The sequence below is a fragment of the Apteryx rowi genome, unplaced genomic scaffold (assembly GCF_003343035.1).
Source record: "Apteryx rowi isolate R43461 unplaced genomic scaffold, aptRow1 scaffold_32, whole genome shotgun sequence".
Taxonomy (NCBI): Eukaryota; Metazoa; Chordata; class Aves; order Apterygiformes; family Apterygidae; genus Apteryx; species Apteryx rowi.
In genome coordinates, this window is record NW_020449641.1 from 925,705 (window position 1) to 950,502 (window position 24,798).

At 46.6% G+C, this 24,798-nt stretch overlaps 1 protein-coding gene across 4 annotated transcripts; it reads right to left on the bottom strand.

Moving 5' to 3' along the window:
* Positions 1 to 3,365: 3,365 nt before the first annotated feature.
* Positions 3,366 to 24,028, bottom strand: EIF2B5 (eukaryotic translation initiation factor 2B subunit epsilon). Of its 4 annotated transcripts, none has more exons than XM_026070868.1 (16): positions 23,734 to 24,026; positions 22,408 to 22,532; positions 21,473 to 21,658; positions 21,201 to 21,378; positions 20,136 to 20,216; positions 18,636 to 18,713; positions 18,243 to 18,555; positions 17,450 to 17,595; positions 17,003 to 17,141; positions 16,272 to 16,373; positions 15,203 to 15,310; positions 14,225 to 14,315; positions 13,378 to 13,501; positions 7,950 to 8,075; positions 6,301 to 6,411; positions 3,366 to 5,152 (listed from the first exon to the last, which is right to left on the bottom strand). In XM_026070868.1, the coding sequence occupies exons 1-16, from the start codon at positions 23,884 to 23,886 to the stop codon at positions 5,087 to 5,089; spliced, it is 2,127 nt and encodes a 708-aa protein (XP_025926653.1). In that variant the 5' UTR covers positions 23,887 to 24,026; the 3' UTR covers positions 3,366 to 5,086. The 4 variants fall into 4 exon arrangements, 3 of the variants coding, with proteins under 3 accessions (XP_025926653.1, XP_025926656.1, XP_025926654.1); XM_026070871.1 differs by lacking the exon at positions 23,734 to 24,026 and adding an exon at positions 23,403 to 23,547; XM_026070869.1 differs by lacking the exon at positions 3,366 to 5,152 and adding an exon at positions 7,744 to 7,873 and having other exon boundaries at positions 6,323 to 6,411; positions 23,734 to 24,028.
* Positions 24,029 to 24,798: the final 770 nt, after the last annotated feature.

Below are 24,798 nucleotides of genomic sequence, written 5' to 3' on the forward strand. Positions count from 1 at the left end.
CCGCGCCGCGCACCGAGCCGGGCAGGCGGACCGGCGTCTCCCGCCCTGGGTGCAGCACCCCGGGGGGGGGGGCGGAGCAGAGCCCGAGCCGGCACCCGCGCAGCTGCAGCCCCCTCTTGCACCCGCCGCGGCCTTCGCGTCACCCTGCCCCGCGCGCTCCTGTACCCCGCTGCCTGCCTCCCTCCATCTCCGAGCCCTGCTCCTCTCCAGCGCACAGCCACGCGCTCCTGGACTCCAGCTTATGGAGCAGGGGGCACAGGAGGATCCCGCTGCTCCCCTGCCACCTTCCTCTCCAGCCCCTTATCACCACCCCGCAAACCCTTCCTTGATCCTCAGACAGCAGGCACTGCCGTGCCCCTTCAAGTTTCCCCAGCCTCAGTTCCTCACCAAGCAGCTCTCCCACCACCATCACGTCTCTCTTCACGAGCATCCTCCTGTCCCCATACCGCAGCCTCTTCAACTGGGCAATATGGGCTCTAAAAGCCCCTTGGCTCCATGGGTCTCTCCTCATCCTCGCTCTCATCGCACATGCTACTCCCCAAACCCTAACGCTCTCCTACCCGCAGTCATCAAGCCCTGTGACCCCAACCCCTAGGACTTGCCTCTGCACCCCAGCAGTCTTGGGCTGGCTGGCTTCCCCTCTGGACACCCCACGGGGCACTGAGGGAGGGATCTCCAGCAGTGGTTTTCTGGAGCTGCAGCTGGGAGCAAAGCTGGGGCCACACGGAGCTTGGGAAACACTCACCATCAGGCAGGGCAGGAACAGCCTCACACTGACCTGGTTTGGTAGGAACAGCAAAGGCAGAGGAAGAACCATGCTGTAGGTCCCTACGGGGTGTGAGACTACAGCACCAGGCCTTGGAGCCAGACTCACCTGGGGGAGGAGGAAGGGCAGAGGGAGCTTACAGGGAGCAGTGCCAACCTCCATGGCAGGCAGATGTGAGCTAAATAGCTGCCTCATGCATGGAAGAGCCCTGCAGGTGTTGCCAGCACTTATCTGGGGTTGAGAATCTGACAAAAAAAAAGTATCAAGAAAAGACCCCAGGTAAGCAGAAGTTCTAAGAGACTTGAGGAACTCTCATGTTTCCACAGCGCCTCTTGGAAGAGTGTCACTTTCTCATGCTCAGAGCTCTGTAGTAAAAGCTGGTGTACCTGGAAAGAAGAATCCAGGACAGGAATGGAAGGGTTTAATTTAACCTGCCTCTTGCTGTGTCAATTGCTATAGCTGTCCTCCAGGTTTAGGGCATCCCTAACCCATTATTCAGGGCCACAGCAGAATCGTTGCTTCTCTAACTGGGATGCTGTTTGCTGGAGCAAAGGGAATTTGCCGCAGGAGGCCCTGCTCACCCTGCCTAGGCATGGAGGCAGCTGCTGCAATGCTAGCTTGCAGGTCAGTGCCCTGGGACTTGACAGAGAGCTAACGTAAAGGTCCTTTTGCAACACCTCCCTGCCGCAAAAGCTAGGCCCGTGTGAAATACTAGCAGTTTTCCCTTGATAAGAGCCAGAGCCACTCTCTTGTCCCCTTTCACAGCTCTTGAGCCCAGTTGTGGCTGCACCAGAGCCTCTGTCAGATGCATTAGACACCTTTGTTGCCAAAAGGGCAATTTTCTGAAGTGCTGAGCTCACAAGGGACTGCATACAGCTACAAGGTAAAAGAAGGAGTGCCACACACCCACGGAGCTGTAGTAGACCAAATCTCACACTTGCATCAGTAACAAGGACATTATTACAGCTGCCCTTTTTCTTTTAAACAGGCCAAGTGATTGAATACACTCAGCTGATAGATGGATTTAACTGCCTGCAGAAGTCTTGTGAAGTATGACTCACTCTTAATGAATGGAGGTAAAGAACACAGAGCCAAAGAAATTAGCAGTAAGGGACCAGGCTGGGCAGTCTAGGTCCACAAGGAACAGTTTCTCAACAGCCTGTTGGCTTATATCTACATTTAAAAGTCACAGCATTGATAAGCACTGCTTCTCCCTACACTGTAAATGGGCCCCAGGCGCTTTAGTGCCTGGAAACTTGCTCAGAACAGCCTGATGCGGAGATGGACGTACTTGAGTTCCATCACTTACACCTTTAAGCAACGCCTTTTTTTTTTTTTTTTTTTTAAGCACACTATTGTTCAGCTGAAGTTATGGGCTCACTACAGGAACCACCAGGTGAAATCCATCCATCCATCCATCCCTGTTAGATGGGATGCCAGACAAGATGACCACTCTGACAGTTCTTGGCCTTAGGGGGAAAAACAAAGCAAACTAAAAAAACCCTGCAAAGAATGAATCTACTTTCATTGCTCAAAAAGATAGATAACAAGGACTGCACAGTCAAGGTTGCTCCCAAAGGCATTTCTACTGTTCCAGCCAAATATAACTGCTGACCAAAAGCAACAGAAAGCATCAAGCCCACCCTACACTTAAGCAAAAAATGCTTCTTTAACAAGGTATACATTTATCTGCCCTTTAAAAATATGGATGCTGCACTGTGCCAGAACTCCACCTTGGGCAATGCTGAGTATTTCACTTTGAACAGTTTCCTTCTTTGCTAAGGGAGTCTCAGCACCTATAAAATAGCCCCCACCATACACACTACCAAGTCCTGAAGGATAATGGTATTTGGCCATAGCGTAACATTCCACCTTTGATCTCAAACCCTGGCTAAGCAAGTGGGTCACACCATGAACAAGCTGGCCACTATGAAGCAAAGGAGTCAGGAACATGGAAAACACAAAAGTGGAATTATTACTTGGCACAAAGAATCAAGAACCTCTCACAAAAAAGCCATTTATGGAATTACAGCTTAAACCTATTTTTTAAACCAGCTTAAACTAATTTTATTAAACCAGCTTTATATTGCAAAAGCAAAAAATACCCAAGCTGTCCAGTCAGATTTTAAAAGCATTTATAAACCAGCTGTGAGACTCAGGAATTTTAAAGAGAGCTTTGTAGCTGCCCTTCCCCCTCTCCACCAGTTCTTACTCTCCAACACCAGGAGGGCATGGTGCAGCACATATAAGCCAACATTCCCACTAATTCTCATTGTGGCAAAGGATAACAGGTTTCATAGGATTTAAGGTTCATCTTTGCAACATAATCCTGTACAAAAACAAACTGCACCATTTTGGGTTTCTGAAGTTCAGGAGTTTAATAAAACTGTTCTCTATTTGTAGACAGTGAGGTCACGAGCTAGCATTGAACATTTATGCCAATTCAATGGGGTGCCAATTTCCTACCTGCCTATTACGTGCGTGAAATCTCTTGAGGGAAAAGTAGCCATGTGTTATTTAGCTTACCTGTAAGTTCTGCTCAGGCACGTGCCACAATTGGAGACATACAATTCAAACTCAAACAAAGCAGACAAGCCACTCACACCAGGATATTTTTTATTTGCTCCCTGAATTAAATATTGTCAGATACAGAAAATTCAGATACCAACTATTTCCCCAACATTTACAAGACTGAGTTTGCAATGTCAGAAAACAAGGGCATTTACGCACGATCCTGGCAACTGATACTGCAAGCGCACAAGATCGCCCTGCCTGAACATCAGTTTAAGAGGCAGTATCCCTGGCCTCGAGCATCCAACACTGTCCCCTCACTGGCAACTGTGGCACCACGGAACGGCCAAGTAAATATCCTGAGTGGGCAGCTCCAGTGCATTTCCCCCAAGGGATTTATTCCATGCTCCTTCTGAAGGGGCAGAGGCAAGGTCAGCACATTCAATACAACCCCCCTATCAACAAAAGTTGATCCTCGCTGTGTATTTTTTCCACTGTTCTTGATGAGAACAGGGAAGAACACAGCACAGTGACACTTCCAAGAAGGCTGTTCCTAAGGGCCTTATCGCAACCACGCATTGTCCATGCCAGCAAGAGCACGCCAGAGTTGTTTCTTGCTGCCTGCTGAGTTACTCTGCAGCTGCTGACCTTTACAACAGGCTTGCAGCACTTCCCTGCCACCTGAGGGAGGGGAAGTTTTCAAATAAATAAGAGGATGCACATTTTGAGTAAGCAAACATGTATAACTTAACTCACGTGGAAACACAAAGAATGTGCTACCTAAGGAAATACCATTCGCTTCTTTTCAGACTGGAGCAGAACCTAGGAACTTGCATTTTTCTTAAAGCAGCCAGTGTGGTCAGGGGCCCCAGAGCAAAACACGGATGTTGTTGGTGTGGCAGGAGGAGCCAGGCATCTCTGCTCCCTTTAAAAAATAAAAAATAAAGAAACAGACACTTCTAAAACACTGTGTTTGCTAAGCTGGGGACGCACAGAAGACAGATCACATCTAGGATGTAGTGATCCATACAGCATTTCGCTGACCAGTGCACATCCTTTATTAGCCAACCCCTGCCAGTGGGGGAGCTGAGCACATATTATCCCTGTTCTACAGAAGGGGGAAAAGACGTGATTTTACCAACTCTGCTGTGCAATCTTGTGTTAAATCCTAGCACAGCAGATGGCAAGAGATTCTCCCTTTTGGAAAGATCACAGAAGTGCCTTCCAGGCTGCAAAATGCCTTAGGCATCCTCAGACAACTGCATTTTCTCCAGGCACTGGGAACTCCCAACTCCCAGTCCTGCACTCCAGATCCTAATCCATACACTCCTACTTACCAACCTTGCCAGTGTCTCTTCAGCAGGAGTTCTCTTAGCTCCAGAAGCAACAGTGACTCCAAATAACTTAGCTTTATGACCATATTTCCACAAACCCCAATGGTTAGATTTATAAGGGGTTTGTACATGTTTGCCTCCATTGGCTCCCTCTATATTAGAAGCAAGGAGCTCCCAAGAAATAGATTATAGTATACCATACCCAGGCTCCAGAGTGATTCTGGATATCATCACCCCCTGCTTGTCCCTTATGGTTTTTGCACTGTGCTGCAACCATCCAACATAAGATGCCTCTGGGCAAGTGAGGGAGGGAGGAAGGGGCAGAGTTGGGAATGCACAACATAATTAACGCTGGGATTGTCAGTCACTGATGTCAGGCCCCACATCTACACACCATGCACTGGCATTGATCTTGCCCTGCCCACTCGGCCCAGAAAGGCAGCGAGAGTGCCTCTTTTCATGCCAAGCCACCACGTCAGTCTTGGTCGCCATCAGACGACTCTTCTTCTGCCTCCTCCAGCCACTGGATAAACTTCTGGAGCTGCACAGAGAAGAAAATGTAATTGGGTAACAAGTGACACCAAACAGATGCTTGGAATGCTCAATAGCTACACCGTATCAGTGAGCACCATGATCACACACAGGCAAGAAGGAAGGGTGTTTCTAGGAGACATGAAAACATGCAGATTAAGGGAGGGAGGGAGGGAGGGAGGGAGGGAGAGAGAGAGAGAGAGAGAGAGAGACACACACACACACACACACACACACACACACACAAGTTTAAATGAAAAACAGCTAGGATGCCATGGGTAATCTAGGCTCACTGGATTCCTGAAGGAGATTTCTCCAATCAGGCAGTCCCTGAAACACTCAGTGAGAAGATGCAAGTTTGAGATAGTTGTTCTCTCCAGAGCTCAAGGGAGGACAGATGACAGCAGCACCTTAGCTAAGGCATGTTAGGAAAGCTACTGCTGGGAAAAATCTACTCCGACAGATTGCTATAAAGAAGGCAGCTCATTTTACCTTTTAACCTGGCTTAAATAAGTATAGGTCAGCAGTGCTTTCAGCTGCTAAGAGTTGACTTTGCATACGTTTTAAACAAAGTGGGACTTCTTCAGAGATGGATTTTTCCCCCCTCCTCCTCTTCCAAACCCAGGGAGGAGAACTGGAACAGGGCTCAGCCAAATTGTAGCACAAAGTTCTGCCTGATGGAGAGGGGAAGTTTATATGCTCCTTACAACACAAGCCAAATGAAACTACTGAGTACTGTAAATGCTTAGGAATATATGCAAAGAGACTGGTGAGCCAGGAACGAAAACTTCAAAGGAATTGCATGAGGCCAGCACATAGGGCATTGGCCTAAAGCCCATTTGAAATGGGTGTTGGCTTACAGAAGCTGTGCTGTTACTGCAGAAAGTGCTGGCCTCATGCTATAGAGAGCCCACTAAAAGCCATCCCTCTCTCCTACTACCTCCATTCCTCATCCAAACAATGCAGGCTGATTATGGCAGAACTCACAGAGACATCTGTTCTGGAGAACAAAGTTGTGTTGCACAGCATTCAATGCACGGTGCATTACTGGCCTACCATGTAATGGCAGCTGCTTCACAGAAGGAGACAGTGGCACTGAACTCCACTTGAAGCTTCTTTCAACAGCTCGTGTATCATTTTTACACCTTTGGGACTTACCCGTTGGTTCTTACGGAGCTGCTTTCCCTTATCAGACGTGTCCCGCAGAGAGAACCAATTGAGAATTACATCTTCTTCCAGGATTTCCAGTTGGTAAAACGTCATCAACACCTGCCACAATTAGAAAAGAGCAACAGGGATCTCTATCAACTCTTTCAGGATTAGCTTATGTCTAAGCACAAGGTTTGCATGTAGCCTGTGGCTCCCAACTCTATTTTCAAAAGAAGGGGCTCAGTCTCTTTCATTCTGCATTTATTGTTAGAAATAACTGTGCTTCCCCTGCCAAGCCTTATGCTTCTGATTGATAGTTAGATGCTATGACATATAATGAGTCTAAGTTCAAGCCTCATCAGCTTCTGCTCTGGGGATGTAGGGCGTGATTAAGAGCTGTGGGCAACAAAAGACCCACAGAGGACATCAGTTCAATAAGTAACTTGAGTTCTCACTTTAAAGCACCCCAAAACCCATCCCCAAAGCAGTTATAACAAGAAACACTTATGCAAGCCCAGATATGTGCAATTGTAGCATACACAGAGAAGAGCATGAATCAAGCCAGCCCTGCCCCAGGCTCCTTCCTCCTGTCAGTCCTCTCTTAACAGTGCCTTATGGCAGGTGTCAAAGCAATTGGTCATTCATCAGCTCAAACTCCTGCCCAGTGCGGCGAGGGTAAGATGCAATCATGCTTTCTCAGGGTGCCTTTGTGCTCCAGCTGAGCAGGCACTCTGCAGTTGGAGTCCTTGCGGCAGAGCACTGACAAAGCTGGCTGCCAACTCCAAATATAAAGTGTCACTTCAGTTCCCAGCCTCCAGGGAAGCCCAGGCCCCTAGAACAATGGACACATGCCAAACAATTGCTGTAATTCAAGGACATTTTGGCTTACCAAGCTGAAGACTTGGCTCCAGTCCATGCTAAGTGCTTGCCATTAGCCAGAAGCACTGGTAGCACAAGTTATGATTCCTCTTTCTTGAGGAACTGAGGGTTAAGCATGATTCTAGGAGAGCTCTTCCAAAAGAAACAGGGGCTTCCTGAGACATTGCTAAGGGAAAGACTTAAGATCCAAGTCAAATGTTCCCCGTGTGATAGGGCAGAAAGAATCCAGGAATGAAAAACTTGAAGAAGTTGGTAGGAGGGAAAATATATTGAAAACTCTGAGAAGAGAGATGAGTATTAAGCCACATTTCATCTCCCCTTTATTCCCAGTTTCACAACTTGCTCAGCCTAACTAGGAAATCTTGCCCTTATTCCCAACTTTGCGCCGTAAAGTAGGGTAAATTATTTGGCAGTTAGATCTCGCAAACCATGGGGAGACAAAGGAAGTAAAGCTCTTCCTAAAGCAAGCCCCTGGCCTCACGTCTCTTCCAGCACCACACAACAAGGGCATCTAGGTTAAAAGCTGCAAAATAATAGCTCCCTTCAGGCTGCATACTGGTAATTAATACTCACCCTCAGCTGTGCTCACTCAGAGGCACAGGCAGTCACAGAACACTTTTTTTTAAAAGCAATTGTTATAGATGAATTTTCCATATGCCCTCTCCTCTGAGGCACCAAATTTCTCTCCTCTAAAGTAGACATGCTGATGAAGCAAACAGGATGCATTTCATCATGGATCTAGCAAAAACAGATCCGCAGAGGTGGGGGCAGAAACTCACTTTAGCTATCGATGTGCAAAGGCTGTCATGTTCCAGGAAGAATTCCTCAATGGCAAATAAGGCATTCAAGTGATCCGATGCCCGTTTTATGTAGTTCTTGAACAGCGGGGTCCAGTTCTTCAACAGCTGCAGAAGGAAAACACAGAAGAAAAGTTCCTGAGCTATGATGTGGACGTGTGCATTCAGCCCAGTTTCTCAGCTGTGCTGCACTAAAACTGAGCCAGGGAGGCATTTTAAGAAAAGCTTTACCTGACCACTTAGCATGTTTGCTCCCCTCTGTCCATCAAACAGATGGTATTAAGGTTCACATGTGCAGATATGACCTGGTATTACTAGGCAGCTTTGAGAGTGTCAGATAACTGCCTTGGTTTCTATTATCTCGATGGAATACTAGATTGCCACAATAAATGTTTAATGGAGTTTGGTACTCAAAGAAAATCACTTCACAGCAGACTGATAAGGAGAGGTACATACACGCAACTCCAACATTCATCTCACAGAGCAGCTGACATTTCAGTGGAACTTTCCTTCAAAGCAGCAGAACAAATAAGAACAGAGAGAAAAAGATAGTGCCAGCATAATTAATTACTAGCTGAGTAAAAGTGGACGGCGCAAGACAGCCACCCCAAAACCTGGAACATAACGGGAAAAACACCCACAGACAAGCCATACTTTTGCTGTGTGTCTACAGGCTTGTTTGGATCCTGGAGTCTGCTGCAGGGACTAGGCAGGAAAGATGAAGGACAAGAAGCTGTTAACCATTAGCTCAATTCTTTCCTCCAAGGCTTATTTTTGATGAAGCCTTTAGTTTAATGATTTTGGTGCTGCCTTTTTAAACAGTATTTCTGGCCAAGTCCCCACAGCTTTTTCAGTCATTGCACACATCTGAAAAGCAGGCAGCAGCAAAAGCTCTGCAAAGCAGCACAGACTGACCAGGACCTGGGATAGGAGGTAATAAAAATACTTATAGTCCTGTCCATAGAAGTTTTAAAGGTATCAGAATTAGGAGAACAAGGCACAAAAATTTCTGTTTCACCACACTATGACCAGACTGTCCCATGAACACATTGTAGGAAATTAAGTCAAAGTTCCACTTCTTTTTAAATAGGTTAATTCAACAGCAGGCACCCCGAGACTACATCCCTGGTACACTCATACCAATACGCTGTCTTGCTATGCCTTCAGCACAGCGTCTCCCTACAGAGCACACTGATTTGGTCTGTTTTGAAGGGAAACAGGCAGTTCTCAGGGATTTGGGGTGTGAGGAAGCAGCCCTGCGTCACATATTCTGGGTTAATCAGCGTTACTCTGTTTTGGACAGTTGTTGAGAGGCAGTAGCCCAGCCAGCAGGACAGCTCCATTGACAAACAGCAGAGCTAGTACCCAAGCTAGTGTGGACTATCAAGGTAGCCTGTAGTGGGAAATATTGCAGAATGGCTCCATAGCACTACAATCCATCACTTCATCAAGACACATCTGTTATTACCACAGCCCTGCTGGAATCTGCATGCCCCAAGCAGGAACAAAGAACGGGATCAATACAAACAGAACGATCTGCGCAGTACATCATCCGGCTCGAGGAACAACAGTAACAACACAGAACGGTCCTAATCATCGTGGTATCACAACAAAAAAAGCTGAGGGCTGCACAGTATATTTCCAAGAAGTATTTCAACCTCTAGCAAAATGCTTAATCCTAAACACTCTTCTCTCCCCTACAACCATCTCCTGCATTTTATTCTCCCTCAGAGTTCTTCGCCTCAGATACAGGAAAGGACCTAGCAAGTTCCTTTCAGGCCAAGAAATATTTCACAATACCTTTCTGGTAACATTTTAAAATCATAAGCAGGCACAATTCTAACAGAATTATAAGTGGAAGTTATGGAGTTTCTAAAAGCAAGTAAGTTATAAAGAAACCAGAGCTATAAACACTCACAACCCCAGGACTCCATCCAGTATGCCTACTGCTGGGAAAGGCACAGAAAAAACGCACCATTTCAGGTCAAGAACATGCACTGTACCAACTGGTGCTAATGGGGAAAGAAGGGCTCAGCCCCACAGAACCTGTGAGCCTGTAAGACTAGAGACGCAGTGTTCACGAAAGCCTGAACTGGAGAGTTAGAGACTCGCAACTATTTTAGATGGACAGAGGACCGAAAAATGTGAAGAGACACCTGACCAAGGGACCCATGGACAAAATCGTAACTTTCCAGTTTTTGACTATAGCTGGATAACTCCTCCAAACAACTTATGGTCTAGAGAAGGCAACAGTAAGTTCCTACGTGTTGATTCATTTTGCACAGACCTGGTCAGTGATGCTGCATCGGCTTCATCTTCAAAGAGGTTTGGTCCTCTTTTCTTTTGTGAGACGAACAGTCTCAGCACTGAGCCTCTTATCTCCTCCTCCAGCACAGGACACTGTCACGAAATATGCGTGAAGCACAAGGGACAAAGCTATAATTCTAACCTGTTGCACTGTAACACAGTACTTGTGCTGACTACCATAAATTGGTTCAGTGAAAGCAGAGATCTCTGTTTGATCACCTAAACGAGTGATCCCATGTTGGGCTCACTTGCATTACCTTGTGAAAGAGTAGGGCTCCTAACAGAAATCAAAGGAGGTGCACTACACACACTAGCTGCTGGGCTGCAGCACGGACTCTGGCTTACTGAGCAAGCCGACCTGCTACATTGCCTCCCTCAGTTCCTTTTAGATATCCTCACCTACGTAGCCTTGTTTGATGTCATCTTCAGCGACAACAGAAGAACAACCTTCAGTTTGACAGTGACTTCAGCCATGTTCACTTAAATCATGCCTGCAGTTCAGGAAAAGATGAGGTTTTCTGTACCATCTCTGCTTTACAACTTATTCAAGAGCCAAACAAGATGCCTCACAGACATCAAACTGGATAATGCTGTTTCTCAGGCCTTCTTGTTTCATCTGAAAAATACCCACAGGCATATCCTTTATGGGATGCTTGTTTCCTAAAACTGCTGCAAAACTTATGAGCTTCATACTCAGGGGCCAGCCCTTCAGAACACATACTGTGGTTTCAAGTCAAACCATACATCATAACTATGGCATTTCCACAATTTCCCCTCCTGAGCTGTCTGAGATGGCTCCACCATCGTTCTTACACAAACAATCCATCTTCCTTTAACATCCCTTAGCTGGAGTTGAGCTACAAAGAGAGAGCAAGAAACGTGAAACAGTTCTGTGAAGTTCAGTGGGTTTCTGGTATTCACCACTCTGAGAACGTAAGCATTTCCGTCTCGTACAAACTAACACTTTGCCATACGAAAACCAGTAGAAGCAGATCTCAAGTCTAATACAACTATCAATTGAGGCCATGTTAGCTACATATTGCACACACTTTCATTCTGCACTAACCCATACAAAGCTAATGCTTGGGGTTCTCAGGGTGTAAGTAAGTACTTGTACCTTAAAGGAATGCATTTTTGACCAACTAGGCAACCACAAGTCGTTTGCTGCAGAGAACCCACGATTTCAGATGCTGTACAAACACACATGCTCTGCCTGAAGAATTAGTCTCTTCAGAGTACAGTTGGTAAAAACACACAAGCTGCTGCACAGGAAGACTGTTAATGTCTATTTAATAAGTCTTAGAATGCTGATTCACTGCCTATATTAGAGGCATGTCTCAACTCAGACACATTGGGTTTTTAAAACGGTGACTAACATTGTGTTTGCAATTGAACATTGAGTCTTCTTCACCAGGATACTGTCTTCTGGCTGATCTCAGTACGGGGAACCCAGCACAAACAATTCTGCATGCAGTAAAGACACTGAAGCAGGAAATTCTCCCATAGAAGCATATTCTAAGAAACTTGCTGGCTGTTCTTTACACAGGAGCATTTGGAGAAGCTGGCTGCCATGTTGGTCAATTGCTTTGACACTTGATTCCTCTGATAAATCTAATAATGATTTGTGTTTCATAAATGCACATGCCACATATGCCTCCCTTTCTGAGCACCAGCTTTCCTATGATGAAATATATACGGACAAAGTTATCCAGATGTAAGCCCTTCATATATTTTTCATTGTATTTAGCTTCAAAGGTTTTTCTGGGGGGCAAGGATACTTAACATTAAGCATTTATATAGTAACCCTTATCTCAGATCAGAACCTCCTCTGCCTGGATCCTGCAGTGAAGTTCTCCTGTCATACTCAAGCTAGATTAGGAGCCCAATCTAGGAGATTTATTTTAGCTGGAATGAAAACCTCCTACACAGCTACCAGCTTCACACCACCTGCTGTCTAGACGTAGCACTTTCCACTTAGTCTACTATCTGCTCTAAGATTCTCCTCAGTCCTCCTCCTTCAACTCTTTTTCCAGGACAGTACATCTTATTCAAGAAGACAGACTGGAAAAGGAACAAAAGTAAGCAGAATATAAATGGAGTGGACAGCAAAATCTCATTAGGACAGCTGAACAGTTCACTGCTGTTAGTTTCCTACTAAAGGCATCTCCACACATCCAGGATATGAATTAAGTGCCATGCTTACATCTACATAAAGAAGAGTCAGTTTTCCACCATTTCCCATCAATTGAAAGCACATAGTTCCTCACAGAAAGGATGATGCAGATGTCTAGTGGTCCTATTTTTATCTGTCTCCTAAGGAATTTAAATTAGTCTTTCCCAAACAGGTGCAAGATCCATTCATTCTGATAAAGCACCTTTGTAAGCTGTGGAGTTTGCAAAGTCAAAATGCGCAAATGGGCTACAGCAAGGAGACAGAGTCATTACACTGCCTTCAGTTTGGATCAACAAAGCCATTAAGATGAGACTGCCTGCTTTTTAAGCAGATCCTATCCTGATTCGTCTCCCTTAAGTCAGGAAATAGAAATCACTCTCACCCAATTATACCCCAGTCTCTCTAGAGACACAACAAAATTCTGAATCTTCACTCAAAGACAGCAAGATCTTGCCTCTGCATTTGGCTGGAAAAAATTGGCACCACTTACAGTACACAGACAAGTGACACCTTGGAAAGGATCCCACTGGGAGAGGAGCGCTCCCTGCTGCCCCAGGGATTGGACTCATGATGGTTTGGAATCGGGTTCCTGGAATGCAAGCCTATAAAGACACCTCTAACAGTCTCTCTCTGATCTCTTCTAAAAGTTATACACTTCTACTATCACACACAGGAGACGGAAATAACCATAAGCTACTGGAATAAGACTTCCCAACACCTACAATCTCAGCTAAGTTCTGTCAAGCAGATACAATAGTTTCAGTTTGCTTTTAGTTCCATAGAAGACAAAGAGGTTCACAAACTAGGGAGCCTCAAGTGGCTTCAGGCCTAAGCAAAGATTCCTCAGCTAGGAAGTATCTGGGGGATCCAAACCAACTCCTACACGCTAGGACACAAGCCTCAAGAAGAGTTAAATAGAGGAGCACTCACGGGAAGTAATGCTGAGAAATAGTTTTGAGAGTCCAAATTTGCATCCAGCTGCTGCAATGGGAACTCCAGGATCACTTTACTAAGCACTTGCATCATCTCCTTCAGGCCAATATTATAGGCGTACCTGCAAAGAAAAAGAGTCAGAAAAAATACATTTCACACTGCCTGATCTCTGCACACTACTGTTCCTTCCAGAGACCCAACAGAAGGTTTGATTTGCATTTTCCAGACTTTTTTTCCAAACATTCATGCAATTAAAACACCTTGCATTGCAACAGGCCTTGTGAAAGACCAATCCTGAAAATCCGCTATCACACTGGAACAAGCTGCTGCAAGGGGCAGCACCCTCACATTCACTAGAGTGCTGCGTGAAGATTGTTGCATAAAATAACGGACTCAGGTTTGTATTTGAGAAATACTAGGTAAAAGTGTTGTGTTCTAGACTTCCTGCTGTGTAAACAGAGTGGACAAGCCACACCTCAGCAGTCACAGCTGCAGGCAACTGGTTGAATGTTACAGTGCACAGAGCAGTGGCTCCTGCATGAACTTATATGCAACTTGTGCCAAAAACGTACTTGCTCTCTTCAGTTCACAATTACCCAGTAGCAATTAAATCTCTTGTTCCAGAAACCAGGCTGGAAAAGCTTAATGACCGAGGAGGCTATAGATACAGCTGACTCCATCAACTTCTGTCATCATTCAGTCATGATCTCTCATCTACATTTCTCATGCTCTACTACTGGCAAAAACAACGTGCAACAAACAGACATGGCTATTCATGTGATTTCTTTTCTTTCTAGACTTGCTGTCAAATCCAACTCTTCAGAATCCCTAGGTGAACACTCACTTGAGAGAGTTGATTTCCAGGACCAGGTTGTCACAGGAAATGTTTTCTTCTTCGCCCCTCTGTAATGTACCCAGAACCTCATTCTGGAAAACTAATGAAAAAAAGGACAAGTAGTTAGAGAGGAGATGGAGAAGTGCTGATTCTTCAAACTCTTTAGTTACTGAAGAAACTATATCCTTAAAGAAAGCATTTGACACAGGTCTCTATTTGCTTTCCATAAGCTAGTGCAAACCCAGTTCAACTATACCTATAAATACTGGTATAACTCAGGTAAAAGAAAAGATCTACTAGAGGTCATTGCTCCATCCACTTTGCAACCTTTTAGAGCAGTGCTTCTATTATACTTTCACACTCTAGCCTTTCCTATTCAGACAAGCCTCACCTTCCCTTAACCAAAGATGTGAATTTAAATCTACAATTTATTGGTTTAATTTCCTTCGGACAGATACTTTAGTGCAAAAAGGCTTTTCTTTTTCCTCCTTTTTTTTCCAGTTTAGCTTGAACCCCTTTCAAATCCACATAAGCTTAACAGAGCAAAACACAAAACAAAAAACATATTTCGCAGAAGAGGCAGCTCCTACAAGGAAATTTAGTTCTCCCATACAATTACAGCAGTAAAGCTGTCCAGGCAGGGAAGCTCTGCTGGGCCTTTACGCAACCTCTTGGAAGTTTAGGCAGTGACACTGCCACTTAAAGAGAGAACTAAGGGAGGCCATTTTCACAAAGACCCCATGATCATGAGTGAGAAAGATGGAGCGTCTTTCTCTAGCTTCTCACCCTTTGATGCCTTGGGTTTATATGTAATAGCAATACAAGGAATATTAATGAACATGGTAGAAAATGCTAGGAAGCGAGGTCAAAAGGCAAACACAGTGTAGCAACTCACTGCCCTTCCAGTGCACTTAGAGATAGCAGCACAGATCTCATTCCCGATTACCTGTAGACTCACCGTTCCTTCTCCACAGCCCCATCTCTCACCTTTGATGTCATCCAACTGAGGGGATGCAGTCCGACTGTCTGGCTCTTCAGAGCCCAAGCTCAGGTCACTGTCTGACTCGCTCTCTTCCTCTGAATGCAGGGCTGGGCCTGATAAAGAACAGAAGATTAAGCATTCAACATTCAGAAGCTGCAGCTGTTGTATGGGTTGGGAACCAGGTGTCCCAGGGGCTTCTCAACCAAGTCAGCGACTATCTGTCCTTGCAACAGAGTTTCTATTTACAGGTTCAGATGGTAAGAATTGCTGCAGAGGGAACGCTACAGCTGGCACTAGAATAATGGGACTTTCTTTAAAAAGTCTGCAGACAGACAGCGAAGGGCAGGGACAGAAGCAAATGCATCTCGCCCTGACTGCTGACTCACGATGGAGCAACATTAGCATAATCAGTCACTAGCAGAAGAAAACCAGCAGTAGCCAGAACAGCCAAAACACATTTCCTCCAAGGGAGGGCCTAGCAGCCTGCGACGTGCATTTCACAGCACAGATGGCTATGTGTGTTGGTGCAAATCAAAGATAAAATAACCATCTTTCATAAAGCACAGAAAGAGAGAATCTGGTCCAACATCTCCTTTCCAGAAGTAACCTGTGTCTTCTGACCTCACTCCCCCATACAAATATGTTATCTGGAGGCGAGCCTGCTTCATAGAGCCCAGGCAGTATTTTTAGTTCACTCCCTGGAGACTCTCTCACTTTGGCACCCATCAGGCTTTCAGTGTGCACAAAGCTACAGAGTTTTACTGCAGCTTATCACCTCTTGCCCCTTCCTAAATTTAGGCTTTCTGTCCAAACCTCCTAGAACAGGAGCAACTGCTAACCCACTTGTTTAGTTTTAAATCTATTCCTTCTCCAGGGTTTTCTGTGCCAGAGACTTCTATCTACCAATAACCGAAGTTTATCCTGCAGTTGTTGAAAAACTTTTCTTCATCTCATGAACCACATAGTGCCTTCTTATTCTAGACGCAATTACCAGCGTCCCACTCAGCAAGTCCCACTGACACAGAAGGTCTACATCTGTCCATCCCCAGGTGATTGCACTGAACTTTTCCTCACCCCACAGGCTCTGTCTCTGCTCTTCTTCATCCTCTTCATTCTTGTCATCCGCCTTCCAGAGATAGCCTCTGCCCTCTGAACCCACATCCTTTTTGTTGTAACCTGAAAGACACAGTGATTAGAATGAAATGGATGTACTGGATTTGCTTGCAGGCAAACCTGAAATAGACTGCTATAACCCACACGCTACTGTCCCTGAATACTCTTCATTAAGAGGGGCTTCCCACAGATGCACGTGGATTTCAGCTTTTATCTTCCCACTTGCCTTGACAAGTGGCTTACTTGCTCCCCTCTACAGCAGCAACACCCACCTCACCATGTTTAGATCCTTCAACAAACTTGGACTGAAAGAAACAATATTCAACCAGAACAAAGTCCTTGGACACAGTCCAGGTACAAGGACATAAATCTTTCATCCTGCCTTGAACAAGACATCTCTTCCAGCTTCAGCTTATCATCTCCTATGAGGCTCCTCCTCTAAGAAAAATGGAAAACAGCTCAGTCTCTGCAAATTTTAATGCTAGGTTACTGAGGTACACTTCACTGTCCAACCTGAGTCAGATATAGCCTTGCTTGCCCTACTGAAAACACACATGTTCCAAGCTGAACACAGCACTAACCTCCAGGCTGGTATTGGAGAGTCTAGAACAGGGGAGGGAAAGACCCCAAAAGATCACAGAGGGCAAAGTGTTCTGTGCAGCCTGAGCCCATGGAGCTAGACACTCTCGTACCTTTCAATTTCACTTTGCTCTCCATCTTGTTCACACCAGAATCATCACTGAACTGGTCTTCATCCTCTTCCTCCTCATCTGGTGGGTGCAGAGAGATCACTGTGCCCTCAGAGAGAGTGATGTCAGGACCTACTACTACCTGTAAATATGTACAACATGCCTTAGGGAAGAAATATCCTGAATGCCCCCTTGTACCTCCACCAGCAGGGGCAATAGCTGCTTTGGACAAGCCATTCCAAGGGAGGGTCTAACAAGCATAACTGAAAACATCAGCACTGCTAGGCCCTAGCCAAACTGCCTGAAGGAGGAAAAAGATGGGAGCAATAGCATAGCCCCCACCCTGAAGAAAAGGCCTGAAATAGCCCTCTATTCTGGTACGTTCCAATGCTTTAAGTCTAGTAACCTGCCAAGAGAAAGCAGAAAGCAGAACAGACAAACACAGCTCACCTGAGAAGAGAGGACACAGCGAGGCTTTAGCTTTACTTTCTCCTTCACCTCAGCTTCATCACAGATAACGGAATGACAGATCTCCACATTATCTGCTATGTGAACTCTGTCCCAGAGAAAGGCTCCATCCAAAATGACTCTGTCACCTGTTATACACCACCAAGCACAAATAAGTTGAGCAAGGCAGGTTGTTGCTCTCCCACACCGCTGAGTCCACTAGAAAGCATCTTATTCATTGAATTCAGGACTAAACAATGCCCTTGATGTGTGATGGATGTTATACATTAAAAAAATATATGTATTAGCTTTATCAGCCTACAACCGTTTCTTACTCCAAGCTAAAAGAGGAGTTTTTTCTCTACAGAAATTCAGCAAGTTGGTAGTAACAACTGACATCCTGATTTTGCACAGATATGGTCAAATCACAAACAAAATTGCAGCCAAGGATAGGAAGAAGGGGTACGAAGCAGCTCACAAAAACGAGCATGGAGGTTCCTCACTTGCAGGATGTTAGCGGGTGGTAAGTCTAGGTCAGTAAGGGACACGCACTCTCTGATGCTGAAATATCTCCTTCCTTTGCATGAAGTGACTTCTGCCTTTCAGCATCATTACGGTACCCTGGAACTTTAATCTATTTCCCCAACTGGAAAACAAAGCCTTTCTCCTTTCTTCCCATTAGATGTCACCATGTAACACCCACCTAGTATCCTCCCTCAGAGCCAAATGCACTTTAAAAACAAAAGCCCAACAACTTGTGCCTTGCCTCAGCATGTTCCCCCATTCTGGTACTCACCTATCCTACAGTTCTGCCCAATGACACTGTTGGTTATGAAGCAGTTGCTGCCGATGACCGTCCCCTGCCCAATGAGGATGTTCTCTTCCAGTACACTGCCGTGGCCGAGGCTAACATCCACCCCCCGGTAGATGTTGTGTTTAGAATGGGTGTAACTCTGATTCTTGTCATCAGTGAAGTTCATTTCTGGAGTCAAAGGATAAACCCAGCGCCGAATGATATCAGAGCACACAGCTTTGTACATAAGCAGGTTGCATATATGGGCACCATACTGTTCTGTCGTTACATGCATATGGATCTGGTTCCCCAGGATCTGAGAAGTGGACAGGAATATGTTAGAGGACTCCCCAGCGCAAGGTAAAATGATCTCCCTTGTACCGTCCCTATCCTTACCTCCTCATTCACCAGCAGACCACGCACAAAGTCATCCCGTGTCTGGTAATCAAAATTGTCTGTAAACAACTCAGCCACCTGCCAGGAATAAAATGCAAGGAAATAATATAATCAGCAGAAAATGTTGCTGAGGAAGCCAGATAATTAATGGCTGTTCATTGGTTCTCAGAGAGACGAGTTATATTATATAGGAAAGTGATGCTCTTGCCTTGAATAAAGCTTTGATTCCTTCTGCTAGGAGTGTTGACTCTCCCATCTCTTCCTCCTACAGTAGGCTATGAACAGGTTCTGGTTTTCAGAAGGGGCAAAACATTGTTTTAACATTTCTAAGCAGTCAGCCCAGCCTAGCTTTGTAGTCAAAAAAAGCCTATAGACCATCTCTTTTTTGAATGCAGAAGAGATGTTAGCAAGCCCAGGCTGGAATAACCATGAAAATTATCCTAACATGGTACTAGCTTGCAAGTACTGACACTATCCATAGCATAGCCATCACCTCTGCTCCATAGACTTTACCATACTCAAAGTGAGGTCGCTTACTTTCCAGTATGGTTTCATCCCGTGCCAAATTGGCCATTCAATCTACTGATGTGTACACTGTCTAGATTTGCCTGTCACCAAGGGGTTGAGTGACAAGCTTTCCAGAGAAAGACCTGGGGGTCTTGGAGAACACAAAGTTGAACATGAGCCAGTAATATGCCCTCATGGCAAAGAGTGGGCTGCATTAGGCAGAGTGTCTCCAGCAGGTTGAGGGAGGTGATCCTTCCCCTCTACTCAGCACCAGTGAGACACATCCGGAGTGCTGGGTCCAGTTCTCAGCTCCCCAGGACAAGAAAGACATGGACATATCAGAGCGAGTCCAGCAAAGGGACATGAAAATACTTAAGGGACTGGAGCATCTGTTGTATGAAGACAAAGAGAGCTGGGACTGTCTAGCCTGGAGAAGAGAAGGCTTGGGGGGAATCTTATCAATGCGTGTGTATATCTGATGGGAGGGTGTAAAGAAACGGAGCCAAACTCTTCTCAGGGGTGCCCCAGTGACAGGATGAGAGGCAAAGGGCACAAACTGAAACAGAGGAAATTCTGTCTGAACATAAGAAAACACTTCTTCACTGTGAGGGTGGTTAAACACTGGCACAGCTTGCCCAGAGGGGCTGTGGAGTCTCCATCCTTGGAGATATTCAAAACCTGACTGGACGTGGTCCTAGGCAACCTGCTCTAGCTGACCCTGCTTGAGCAGGGGGGTTGGACCAGATGACCTCCAGAGGTCCCTTCCAACCTCAACTATTCTGTGATTCTGTGGTTGGGGGATACCAGATACTGACTGAGCTCCCACAGTCCATGGAGCAGTGCCACATGATCACTCAGCTCAGTCATGGAGCACAACCGGCAGCTCTGGTTTTCAGACTCGGTGCACCAAGGGTGCATGCTCCTCCTGCACACCAGCAGCACTGAGGGAGCAAAATGGATTGCACTCCAGGCCCTCGGGAAGGCAGAGCTCACCTGTGGAGAGCAGATGCTGATATGACAATCCAGCAAATCATGGCGCACCTCGACGTTTTCAATCAAGCTCTGGAACAGACTCTGAAAGAGGAGAAAATTCAGACAAGCTGAGTGCCTCATGCAGTATTGAATCCGAAAAGACTTTATGAGCCTGGGGCATCATATTGATTGAAATTGACTGAATTATTAGACTTCTCTCTCCAGAACTGCAGCTAGTTTATGACCTACATTGAGACACAGGCTTAGCAGGCACAGTCTGGTCACACACAGAGTTGTGTCAATCAGCAGAGCACCCTCCCACACAGTGCAGCTCTCCAAGAAAAAGCTCGTACTTCAAACAATCACTTTTCCTCCACAAGGCTCCTTACCTTAGTTGCTGGGAGCTACAAATACACAAAGAACATAATAAATGAAAATACAGTGTTCATAGCTTCCACACCCTCTGTGGATTTGTGTGGCTTTTTTTTTTTTTTTTTAAAACATATCACTGTCTGAAGCTAAAAAGGACTTTCGTTTGAAGGAGAAAAATAGTCTAGGGATTACTGATTTGGGGATGAAAATGACATACTCAGCCTCAGTTCCGAGCTGAGCAAAACAAAATTACCATTTATCTTAATGGAGAAAGTGCCTTCACAGGCATTTCACTGGCTGCATATTAGTAGAACCCATAGCCCTTTTTTTGGGGAGCAGCGCAGGACAGGAGTAGTCAGATAGTGATAGGAGGTACTGCCCCTTATGCCCACTGTTATTCCACTCCCATTCTACCTCCCTTGTTCTATACACAGAATATGAATGGAATAAATGCAGAAAACTGCATTTTTAGAAAAGCATGTCTACCCTATCTTCAAATTCCAAAATGAGTCCCCAATATGCATGTTCCAGCACAGTTTCACCAAGCCTCAAACTCTCTTAGACAGGATCAAAGGTGTAAAAAAGTTTACCAAGCATCACTTCCCACCACCTGCTCCTCCAAAAGAGGGATAAGCAGAGCTCCCCAGCCCTCACTTTAAGAGGGGTTCCCTGAGGCGAGCTGCTTCACAGCTCTTTTGCACCTGCCAGACGCACCATAGGAAAGCGGAAGCGTTTCAGCCCCTGGGTTCTCTGATAGTGAAGGACACGGTTTGTGGCACTGTCCATAGCAACAATGATGTCATCCTCATGGCACCTGGCATGGTGACCAGGCGAGGACTCTTTGAAAATCATCGTCATCACAGAAACATTCTTTTCCATCTTACGACGCAACCTGAACAGGAAGGGCAGAATTTTAAGTCACTCTCCAGACAGTTACACTCTCCAGAGTCAGCACACCAGCCAGACGTGCTTCCTTCAACACCTACTTGTGCTCTTCCAGGGCTCTGGATATATTGAAATTGGACACCACATCCCCAGTGACAAGGATGAAGTCAGAACGGACAAGGGACTTGGCATCAACATCTCGTAGCACGTCACCAAGGGAGCGGTACAGATCAGAAGTCACAAAGCGCACCGTGTTGGGAGATGTGTGGCGGCACCACTTGGACTTTCTGGAAGGAGAAAAACACATCAGGAAAGCATAAAAGGAATACTCCTACAGAGGATACACTGGATAGTGACCCAGCGCATGCCACATCCATAAGTGCATGCAGGAAGAATCCTATCACAATGAGCACATTATCAGTGGGCAGAGATCTCATCATGTGCACAGAGCAGAAAGAACTGAAGACAATAAGACTTTGAGATTACAGCTCAGGGAAACTTAGGAAACTGGACTTTTTGTGAGCAAAGTTTTGACAGAGGAAAAGGAAAGATTACACCCAACCCAGAATTTTTTCCTCTGAAAGCAGTTTTCTCTCAAGCAGGGAAGAGAAAAGACTGCATGTTTCTCTTCAGCATGTGAACCTGCAGCATGCAGAGGTAAAAGATGCTTTCAATGAGAACTGTTTCAATACGCTGCACTGATCACTGAGACACAGCAGAAGGCTAGTAAAGTGTGGTACTATAAATTACACTGCTATCCAGGAAAGCACTTCTTTTAGGCAAAGACATAAATGCCAATAAGAAATGTAATCCCCAAACAACCCTTTTAAAATACTGCACAACTCCACTTCTTCACAGGAGGAATGTTCTTGTTTGAGATGTGCTGGGAGACATCTACTGAAAGGGAGTCCCTAGCCTTGGGCAGCAGTTTTCATCAGTAGAAGAATTAGTGCAATCTAAGACCTGGGAGGCTTATTGGTTGATGGAAGAATCCTTTCCATGATAAAGCTAAAAAGAAAGGAGAAGAGATCCTTACTGTAAATGCTCTTTTATCTCAGCTGACTTCCAACAGCAGAAAACAAAAGTTTCTTCCACTCCAGTTGCTGTTAGGAACTCCAAGGTATAGTCGATCATGGCCACATTTGCCATAGGTAGGAGAGCCTAAAAAATAGATGGAGAGACAGCTGAACAAACACACTGTAGCTCAATATCAGCTTCTTCTAGCTTCAGGAAACTGCCAGAATAGAAAGGTGAATAACTGCTATACTTCCTTTCAATGAAAATTTTCAAAGTTGATCTAAGCAGTAAGAGCTACCTCCTGATGTTCCATAGGGGAAGTTAGAATCATCTTCACTTTATAAAGGAAGGCATAAGAGAAGTAAGGTTATCACACCTAAAATTCTGCAAGAAAACTCAAATAAGTGACAGAGACAAAAAAAAAAAAAAAATCAAAAAATTCCAGAGCGCTGATTCCCTGACTCTGGCTTTAACTGCTACAAGAAAAACCTGTCAGACACGAATGATGAAGCCACAACAATTAAGAGTCTCTGGAATAAAAAAGCAAAACAAAAGACCCTAAAGTGAAGTGAGTATTCCCTTGACTTGAGATTCATGCCACACTTTTAAACTGACTTACTGATTCATAACTGAGGATCTCATACTATTCTTTGATCCAGTTTTGATGGTGTTTTGTTTCAGGTCTGAGCCCGCATGTATAATTATGAACACTGCAAGCATTCAATCATAATCAGCAGGTGAGGTAAAATAATTGCTCAGACCTAAATTCTACAGAAGCATGCTCTCCTTTAACATACAACCTTCTGATCTAAATAATTAAAGTGCTTTTCCCATCCTTTTTGCTGGCAATATTCTTTTTCACTGCTGCTGATACAGACCAAGAATTTGCTACTTTACCAGAAAGAAGCCTGTCCAAACCTGCTGCTGCATCAGCAGTGAGTGAAAAGCAAACAGCGCAGTTTGCTGCACCATATGTAAGAGCAAACAGCACCGACACAGTACTTCAGTCCTCACCGCTTCTCCGACGGGGCGCATAAACTCCGCCGAAGGAGAAGGACCGGTCAGCGGCTCCCGTTCACGCCCGGTGGCGGGGCCGCCCCGATCCCCGGCGGGCGGCGCAGCAGCACCCCGGTACGTGCCGGGAGCGCCGCGGGCGCCTCGCCTCCCTCCAGCCCTGGCCCAGGAGCTCACGGCTGGACGTCCGCGGCCGGACCGCTCCGCCCTGCGCTAGGGGCCTGCCCGCTCGGGCCCCCGGGAGGAGCCGGCGCCGCCGGGGCAGCCCGGGTGAGCCGGGAGCCCCTTCCCGGCCCGGGGCGGCGGGAGCGGCCGGGGGAAGGTATCTCACCCGCGGCCGGTCCTTGGAGATGGGGAAGAAGCGGCGGTTGAAGCTGTCGGCGACCAGCACGGCCTGAAGCGGCGGCGGCGGCTCCTCCTGCGGGTCGGGACCGCGGGCCGCACCCGCGCCGGCTCCACGCTTCGCAGCGCCGCGGGCCGCCATCTCCTCACGCTGCCTCAGCTCCCGCTTCCGCTTCCGGGCCCGCGCCGGAAAGAGCGACGGGAGCTCGGCGGGGACAGAACAGTTGCCGACGAAAGCAGCCGCACGGCGGGCGAGTGGGCTCACGCGCGCACAAGCAGGCGGGGCGGCGGCGCATGCGCAGTGCGCCAGGTGCCCGCTGCGGGGCGGGGCGGGGCGGGGCGGGACCGCCTCCCGGCGCGGTCCTGAGGCTGCCTGCGCCCCTCCTCCCGCTGCCGGGGAGGGAGCGGGATGTTGGGGTGTCCCGGGCCCCGCGGAGCGGGAGGGGGGTGGCTGTAGGGTGCCCCGGCCGTGTTGTCGCAGGCCTGGGCGGGAGCCCCAGGAGTAACGTGGCGTTGTGGGTAGAGTAGTTCTCCCGTCGGTAATGTGGGGTTGTGGGTATACATGTTACCCCGCGGTAATGGGGAGCTTATGGGTAGACCTGCTGGCCCTTGGTAGCATGTGGTTTTAGGTAGACCTGTTGCCTGCTGAAGGCGGTTCTCGTTGGGAAGGGGTCCCGCGGCCCACAGCGCCTTCTCCACCACAGGAAGGGGCCTCTTGACTTGCTAGAGGGCATACCGGGCCAGTCTGCACCCCCTTTGCCGTGGGGAGGCTCTAGGCTGCCCAAACCGAGGGTGGCTGGGGTAGGTGGTGCACTGGCTTAGGTTGCTGCATGAGTATGAAGTTGCTTTTTGCAGTTGTCTTTCACAAATCCCCCAGGAAGAGCTCATGGGCCTGGGGCTCATCGCTGGAAACCACTCTTCTAGGTCAACACTAGTCACTAGGCTTAATGCATGAATCACTGGAGAAAGCTGTGTTATACTGGGTGAAACAAGTTCTTCCCTTGATGTGTGGCTTGCATGTTTGAGGCATTGCTGAAAGTAGGCATAGTTTTAC

Bases quoted from the DNA above. Each gene is read 5' to 3' on its own strand.
- EIF2B5 (XM_026070868.1), bottom strand. From the start codon at position 23,886: ATGGCGGCCCGCGGCGCTGCGAAGCGTGGAGCCGGCGCGGGTGCGGCC. The intron at 21,379-21,472 runs GTAGGTGTTGAA...CTTCCTGTTCAG, and splicing joins AGAGCCCTGGAAGAGCACAA to GTTGCGTCGTAAGATGGAAA. The intron at 8,076-13,377 runs GTGAGTGCTCCT...TTCCTTCTGCAG, and splicing joins ATTTCTCAGCATTACTTCCC to CTGTTGAAGAACTGGACCCC.